This window comes from Notolepis coatsorum (assembly GCF_963971535.1).
Source record: "Notolepis coatsorum genome assembly, chromosome: 12".
Lineage (NCBI taxonomy): Eukaryota > Metazoa > Chordata > Actinopteri > Aulopiformes > Paralepididae > Notolepis > Notolepis coatsorum.
The window spans coordinates 105775482-105784910 of NC_140176.1; the positions used below are offsets into that span (position 1 = coordinate 105775482).

The 9429-nt window shown below is 44.1% G+C and overlaps 1 protein-coding gene across 2 annotated transcripts in view; it reads left to right on the forward strand.

The window, feature by feature from the left end:
- Nucleotides 1-9429, forward strand: part of mtrex (Mtr4 exosome RNA helicase) — a 167301-nt gene that overhangs the window by 100692 nt on the left and 57180 nt on the right. For both annotated transcript variants that reach the window (XR_014620366.1, XM_084326549.1), the window contains exons 18-20: nucleotides 2897-2965; nucleotides 4351-4476; nucleotides 6635-6745. Coding sequence is in view for 1 of the 2 variants with exons in the window: in XM_084326549.1 (XP_084182675.1) it covers nucleotides 2897-2965; nucleotides 4351-4476; nucleotides 6635-6745 (306 nt within the window). In the remaining variant the exon portion in view is untranslated. The remainder of the gene's footprint in view (nucleotides 1-2896; nucleotides 2966-4350; nucleotides 4477-6634; nucleotides 6746-9429) is intronic.

Consider the following 9429-nt stretch of genomic DNA (forward strand, 5'->3'; position numbering starts at 1 on the left):
AAATAGAGCTACCATTGTGGCTCGTCAAGGTAAACTAGAGCTACCATTGTGGCTCTTTAGGGTAAAATAGAGCTACCATTGTGGCTCTTCAAGGTAAACTAGAGCTACCATTGTGGCTCTTCAAGGTAAACTAGAGCTACCATTGTGGCCCCTCAAGGTAAACTAGAGCTACCATTGTGGCTCTTCAAGGTAAACTAGAGCTACCATTGTGGCTCGTCAAGGTAAAATAGAGCTACCATTGTGGCTCTTCAAGGTAAACTAGAGCTACCATTGTGGCTCGTCAAGGTAAAATAGAGCTACCATTGTGGCTCTTTATGGTAAAATAGAGCTACCATTGTGGCTCTTCAAGGTAAAATAGAGCTACCATTGTGGCTCTTCATCGTAAAATAGAGCTACCATTGTGGCTCTTCAAGGTAAAATAGAGCTACCATTGTGGCTCTTCAAGGTAAAATAGAGCTACCATTGTGGCTCTTCAAGGTAAAATAGAGCTACCATTGTGGCTCTTCATCGTAAAATAGAGCTACCATTGTGGCTCTTCAAGGTAAATAGAGCTACTAAACCCTCCCCAGGAGCTATAGATCCATAGATTGCTCCAACTCCTTACACCTTCACACAGAAGGCTGTAATCCTGTTTTTAGACCTCAATAGTCTTCGTCAGCGTTGCCGCATGAGCTGCCTGAACCCTACCTCATGTGGAGACAACACATGAACCGGGACAGGAGTGCATAACAACCCCCCCACACCAGGGTTTCCGTTAGAAAAAATTGTTGCTGGCCTCAGTGTCCGGTAGATTTCAATCTACCGGTCAAATGAGAGAAATTCCGGTCAGAGTTTATTGAGCTTAAAAACAATTGATAGGCAAAAGAATGACAACAAAACAAAAGAATGACATCATCAAGGCATGTAAATTTATAATATTTTTACTTAAAACTAGGCTACTTTTGCGTATAGTCATTATATTCCAAATAAAATAAGTCCCGAGACTCCGTGCTGCTGCCGACTTTAAATCAAATAGGTGTCTGTGGGCAGTCGCCCGACATTAATAAACAGCAGTCTGTTATAATCACATTTTTATGAGCTAACTAATTCCGTTATATTGGACATTTGTATTAATTATATCAAGAGAAGACTGAGAAATTTGGCAGAGAGAGACGGCAACATTGTCTATTGCCATTCTCTAAGACAAACTCTAACCTTAACCAGCTCCTTAACAGCGCCTAAATTTAACCCTTCTAACCTTAACCAACTCCGAAACAATGCCTAACCTTAACCAACTCCGAAACAATGCCTAACCTTAACCTTAACCATAACCAACTCCGAAAGAATATTGCCATTCTCTAAGACAAACTCTAACCTTAACCAGCTCCTTAACAGCGCCTAAACTTAACCCTTCTAACCTTAACCAACTCCGAAACAATGCCTAACCTTAACCTTAACCAACTCCGAAACAATGCTTAAAGTTAACATGCCTAAACTTAACCGGCGAAAGAATTGAAGGGAATCGAACTTGTCACCAACGGACCGCAGGATCCACAGCAAGGCAGCACTACCAGTTGAGCTAGTTGTCGATGTTAAAAAAGGGGGGATTACTGCTACATAATGCTGCCGCGACAGAGCTCTGCGTGGCTAGACGCAAGTTGGGCGTGGCTAGACACAAGTTGGTTGCCTTTAATATTTAGGCGCTCCGGCTCTGCAGCTGCACATGCACTCGCAAACCCAGCACTAAGCTCTCGCTGACGACGTCGTTGTCATTATTAGAAGCAACGATGAAACAAATGTAATGATTGTTTCGTTCATCGCATAGGCTATTTAATTTTAGCCTATTTTAATACAATTCAAATAATCAAATTGTGCTTAGAGGGAATTATTTTCACCGGACATTAAGACCGGAGAGATTAAATATGTCAGACTTCAACAGATTTTGCCGGTCAAATACCGGTAATTACCGGCTAACGGAAACGCTGCCCCACACACACACACACACACACACACACACACCTTGCTGTTGGTATGGAAACCTTGGCATTAAACAAAATAATGCCCTTAATGGGATTGTGAGGGGGGCTAGCAAGATTGTGGGGGTACAATTCAGCTGTCTGGGTCATATATAGGCGTCATCGATTAGAGTGGACAGCTCTCACCCCCTAAATCCGGATTATCAATTATTGCCTTCCGGCCAACGTTTGGAAACCCCTGCAGCTAAAAACAATGATACAAATTCTCATTTATACCTACCTCCATTTGTGCCATCAATGGAGGAGACAGGAGAGGGCGGCTTTGAGGTGTGTGGGGGGATGGTTGTGGTTGCTTGTTGGACTGTTATGAATAGTGATGCGCGATATATCGGCCGCCGATATAATATAGGCTGATATGGTAATATTTTTACACATCGGTATCGGTCCGATATCAAGATAGGGCTGATATAAAAAAATATATGTATATATATATATATATATATATATATATATATATATATATATTTTTTTTACATGTTTTGGTCTTAAATAGTTTCAAAATATCAGTCATTTCTGAAAATAAGTTACAGAAGTAAAAAGAAAAAAAAGAATTAGCATTTTGGAAAATAGCTCTTTATTTGATTATCATAAAAAAGGTGTTTCTACACTATATATCGACATCGGCAAATATCGGTATCGGCCAGAACAGCAATATTAATATCGGTTATCGGTATCGGCCACAATTTTCACTGCATAACTAGTGCAGCACTAGTTATGATCTGATCCTGCGACCATGTACTGTACATGTCTGTCTGTGTTCCTCTTGTTATGTATGTTTGCTGTGTTTTTTTGGAGCTCGTATGTATCTGCTGTAACATGAATTGCCCAGTTTGGGACCCTTATTAATAAAACTTGACCTTCTCTTCACCGCTAACCCACAGGTGAAGAACGAAGAGACGGACTTCGGATGGGGCGTGGTGGTTAACTTCAGCAAGAAGGCCAACGTCAAGGTATGTTACCGTTACAGCTGGGGGGGGGGGGGGGGGGGGGGGGGGGAATATCCATACATAGTAGTATTGTGATACTTTGCGTGGCGATACTGTATCGATACAAGTATCGATATTTATTTATTAATTAATTAAATAAATAAATAATTTATTATTTATGTATTTTTTTTGTATAAGGAAGTTGCATTGTTCATTTCAATACCTGTAATAGTACAGTAGTCCACACACACACACACGTGTGCATTCAGTTAAGTTGGAATATGACTAATACAAACAGTTCAGTTTGTCAGGTACATGCAACACAGATTACAGTGTTGACATCTGTCTGCTTGAGAAAATACCATGTTCTGCAATAAAAATGATTGAAGTGAGATGAACAGACTGAACTTTATTTTATTAGATAAAACATGTTGACAAAGTTTTACTTTGCAGTTGAAAAAAGGTAATAAATCGCAATATATCGCAATATTAATATCGCAATACTCAGCATATCGCAATATATTTTTTATCGCAATACTATCGTATCGTGACCCCTAGTTACAGCATCCGCTGTGAGTTTTGTTTTGTTCGCACGCATGTGTGTGTGAGACTAATGTCAGTTAGCACTGCTGCCTCACAGCAAGAAGGTCCTGGGTTCGAACCCCACCCAGCAGGGGGCCCCTTTCTGTGTGGAGTTTGCATGTTCTCTCCCTGTGTTTGCGTGGGTTTCCTCCAGGTCCTCTGGTTTCCTCCCACAACATAAAGACGTGCACGGTAGGCAGGGAATACGGATGAAAACTAGCACATTCTGGCACATTTACATCGATGTGGAAACTGAAGATGTTGATTAATGAATTTAAACTTATTATTATTATTTTTTATCCACTTTTTCCCCTTATTTTCTATTTTTCCCACATCCCAATTTCGTGTATCCAATTCTCCCCTCCCCTGTCTTGAACGTTGCTCGACTATGCCCCCCACAGGTCGGTTGTAGGGAGGATAGAAGCCTTGCATCACGTGTCTCCGGTGCATGAGGAGGCAGCCTGTCACATCTTTTCACCTGCCAGCGCGGACTCTCATTGGCGAGGTGTAACGTGTGGGAGGCTCACACTACCCCCGCCATTTCCTGTCTCTGCTGTGCAGGCGCCCTGACCGACCTGTAGGAGTCACTGTCCACAACGTCCAAATGACCACCCATCGACTTCCACCCGCTGGCTCTGCCAATTGAGTTAGTATGACGGCCGGCCCAAGCCGAAGGCAATGCTGAGACTGGGATTCCATACCGGAGTCTCTTGCGTTGGTGACGAGCGCAATCTCCGCTGCGCCACCCAGCCGCCTGAATAAAGTTAAACTTTATTAAACTGTGTGTGTGTGTGTGTGTGTGTGTGTGTGTGTGTGTGTGTGTGCAGGCGGGTCCAGATGCAGACCCCCTGATCGTGGTGGAGGTTCTGGTCCACTGCAGTAAAGACAGCGTGAAGAACGCAGCCACTGAGGCGGCCAAGCCTGCAGCACCGGGGGGCAAGGGGGAGATGCAGGTGAGGAGAGGAGACACACACACACACACACACACACACACACACACACACACACACACACACACACACACACACACACACACACACACACACACACACCAAGCTGCAGCACCGGGGGGCAAGGGGGAGATGCAGGTGAGGAGAGGAGACACACACACACACACACACACACACACACACACACACACACACACACACCAAGCCTGCAGCACCGGGGGGCAAGGGGGAGATGCAGGTGAGGAGAGGAGACACACACACACACACACACACACACACACACCAAGCTGCAGCACCGGGGGGCAAGGGGGAGATGCAGGTGAGGAGAGGAGACACACACACACACACACACACACACACACACCAAGCTGCAGCACCGGGGGGCAAGGGGGAGATGCAGGTGAGGAGAGGAGACACACACACACACGCACATGCACACACGCACATACACACACACATGACCACACATACACACACGCACATACATACACACATGCACATACATACACACATACATACACACATACACACACGCATATACATACACACTCGCACATACATACACGACCACACACACATACACACACACGTACACACACACACACACACACATGATCACACATACACACACGCACATACACATGACCATACATACACACATGACATGACTACACACATACACACACACACACATGACGACACACACAGGAACATTGTACTTGAACTTGTACTATTGTACTTATTTTATGCCTATTCTCAAGTCTGCAATTTATGCATTGTTTTTTATTATTCTGTCAATCTGTGTGCTGATTTTATGCCTATGTTCATTTTATACTAATAGCCGTGGGGCACTCTGGACTGCGGTCCATGTGTGAAAAGTGCTATATAGATAGTTATTCATATTTATTATTATTGTAAAAATATGTGCATTGAAATGTCTGTAAAGTCTCGACGACATTGAAAATGAGGGTGACCTCAATTGTCTTTTGGAGAATAAATAAAGGTTTGAATGAATGAATGAATAGGTCGAACCCATCATGGTCCAATAGGTGGTAACTTGACACCTTTTAGCTTCAGCTACACAGAAGGCTGAGTAGGTATGGACGTGTCAATATATCACTGGGTGCTTGTTGGCAATTTGCATATTGATGGATCCTTTGCATCGCAATGAGGTTGAATGTGTAGAGATGCTGCACAATTTGTTGATATACAAATTATTATTCAATATAGAAATAGTTTTAAAGGTTTGAGATGCATCTCATCAGGTTAGGGTTAGTCACAGTGTGTGTGTGTGTGGGGGGGGGGTCATGCAGGGTTCACACAAGGTCCTTGAAGTGCTTGATTTTTGACAAAATAAATTACAAGGCCTGGAATTCCTTGAAAACAGCAAAAAATAAATTAACAAGGTGCTTAAAAAGTCCTTGGAATTCAAATCAACCATTCGCATTGAACGTTTTGTTCATCCATGATAAAATTGTTCTGAATCAAGAAATTGAATTATTTTTATTTAAAGTGTAACTAATTGTGGGGAAATTGGTTTTAAGCCATAAATATATATATATATATATATATCTTTAAAAAAAATAAAAAATTCTCCCATCCCAATTTCGTATTATCCAATTCTCACCTCCCCTGTCTTGAACGTTGCTAGACTATGCCTCCCACTGGTCGGCTGTAGTGAGGACAGAAGCCTTGCATCACGTGTCCCCTCCGGTACACGAGGAGGCAGCCTGTCGCATCTTTTCACCGCAGCAGCTCTAACTCTCAGTGGCGAGGAGTAACACGTGGGAGGCTCACGCTGCCCCCGATACTTCCTGTTTCTGCTGTACAGGTGTCACCAAACCGACCTGTAGGAGTCGCTGTTCACAACGTCAAATCCCCACCCACCGGCTTAATTGTGTTAGTATGAACGACCGGCCAGCCGGTAGCAACGCTGAGAGCTGGGCTCGAACCCAGCGTATCCTGCGTTAGTGGCGAGCGCCTTGCCCACTGCGCCAATCAGCCGCCCCAAATATATATTTTTTCTATGAAAAAAAACGGCATTTAAAAGTGAATTGGATCCTTTTAAATGCCATTTTTAAATTAAAGAGTGCTTGGAAAAGTACTTGAAAGTCCTTGAATTTCATTTTGCACCGTCTCTGTGGGGGAACCCTGTCTCCAGGTGGTCCCAGTGATGCTGCACCTGCTGACCTCCATCAGCTCCGTGCGTCTCTACATCCCCAAGGACCTGCGGCCCTACGACAACAGACAGAGCATGTACACCTCCTTACAGGTAGAGTACATGTTCGTCGCCTTACAGGTAGAGTACATGTTCACCTCCATACAGGTACAGTACATGTTCACCTCCATACAGGTAGAGTACATGTTCACCTCCATACAGGTACAGTACATGTTCACCTCCATACAGGTAGAGTACATGTTCACCTCCATACAGGTACAGTACATGTTCACCTCCATACAGGTACAGTACATGTTCACCTCCATACAGGTACAGTACATGTTCACCTCCATACAGGTACAGTACATGTTCACCTCCATACAGGTACAGTACACCTCCATACAGGTACAGAGCAGGACAACAGACGGGTACAGATCAGGACAACAGACAGAGCAGGACAACAGACAGGTACAGAGCAGGACAACAGACAGAGCAGGACAACAGACGGGTACAGAGCAGGACAACAGACTGGTACAGAGCAGGACAACAGACTGGTACAGAGCAGGACAACAGACGGGTACAGAGCAGGACAACAGACAGAGCAGGACAACAGACGGGTACAGAGCAGGACAACAGACGGGTACAGAGCAGGACAACAGACAGAGCAGGACAACAGACAGAGCAGGACAACAGACGGGTACAGAGCAGGACAACAGACAGAGCAGGACAACAGACAGAGCAGGACAACAGACGGGTACAGAGCAGGACAACAGACAGAGCAGGACAACAGACGGGTACAGAGCAGGACAACAGACAGAGCAGGACAACAGACAGAGCAGGACAACAGACAGAGCAGGACAACAGACAGAGCAGGACAACAGACGGGTACAGAGCAGGACAACAGACGGGTACAGAGCAGGACAACAGACGGGTACAGAGCAGGACAACAGACGGGTACAGAGCAGGACAACAGACAGAGCAGGACAACAGACGGGTACAGAGCAGGACAACAGACGGGTACAGAGCAGGACAACAGACAGAGCAGGACAACAGACGGGTACAGAGCAGGACAACAGACGGGTACAGAGCAGGACAACAGACAGAGCAGGACAACAGACGGGTACAGAGCAGGACAACAGACGGGTACAGAGCAGGACAACAGACAGAGCAGGACAACAGACGGGTACAGAGCAGGACAACAGACGGGTACAGAGCAGGACAACAGACTGGTACAGAGCAGGACAACAGACGGGTACAGAGCAGGACAACAGACAGAGCAGGACAACAGACGGGTACAGAGCAGGACAACAGACAGCAGGTTTCATAAATGAGTCTGTGATTGAACGTGCTTCTCATCGTAGAGGGGGGGGGTGGGAGGGTTTATCTGAAGAAAACTAGAATGCTTGTTATGTAAACAAAAACACAGCTAAACTGTCTCAGCACAGCATCAAATAGTGTATCCACATCTTGATTGATTGATTGAACATTTTATTAACAGATTGCAGAATGGGTACAATACAGTACGGCTCAATACACACAATTGTTAAGGGGATGCAGACCAGAGAAAGACTTTGGTCTCGTTTACATCCGGGTCCCCCATTTTCAATTCATAATGACATGACATACACAACATACAGATATACAGATATATAGTGATGCACCGATTGTGGCCGATACCGATAACCGATATTAATATTTCTGTTCTGGCCGATACCGATGTTGATATCTCTGTATAGAAAACACTTTCTTATGATAATCAATAAAGAGCTATTTTCCAAAACGCATAATTTTTTTTACTTTTGTAACTTATTTTCAGAAATGATGATATTTTGGAAAAAATGTAAGGCCAAAACATGTTAAAAATTATATCGGCCCTATCTTGATATCGGACCGATACCGATGTGTAAAAAAACTGCCATATCGGCGGCCGATATATCGTGCATATATATATCATGACATTTATGACACAAATCGATCTCTAAACAATGTTTGTATGTCTCCGCAATGGTATGATTCTGGCCTTGTAGGTTAAGCCACTGTTCAACGCAGTTTCTATATCTATCCCCCACCGTGTCTGTGTAAAATCTTGTACACGTTCTTTCTGAACGGACGTGAGATGCATAGAACATTGTTTAGAAACCTTTTTGCGAACTTTAGAAGGTGTTTTTTGTCCATTTCCGTCCGTAACGTTACTCTGGATGTCATTTGTTGTCTCCTGACGACCCTATCCTCGCAACAAAGGGAGCTGCTATTGGTCGAGCGCGAGATACGTGACCGAACTCGCACCAATTACATCAAATAAAACTCTGTGGTGACCAAGTATCCGTTTGCGAGGGAAAGATCTAGTCCCGACTTTAAAATTAAGTTTAGTTAAGTTTAGCATGATTGCGCAAAAGGGGCAGGATTGTAAAATGGAAAACTTTTTATTCCTAAATCTACACCATATATCTTTCACCCAGAGTGAGAATTGGGTAGTCTGCCGTGGTGGAACGGGATGAAACGATACAAGCCTTCACCTTACGGCCTATTTTAAACATAAAAACACCGGAGTGTGAAAAAGGTGCAACATTCTCATAGAAAATGATTTAAAAAAATTATAACAAATGTGTTAATCTTTCAACTTTGTCTTGTTTTTTCATCAACTTGCCCCCTCTTCCCTCCCCCACCCATTCTCTCTATCTCTCTGCCTCTCTCTGCCTCTCTCTCTCTCTGCCTCTCTCTCTGCCCCTCTCTCTCTCTCTCTCTCTCTCTCTCTCTCTCTCTCTCTCTCTCTCTCTCTCTCTCTCTCTCTCTCTCTC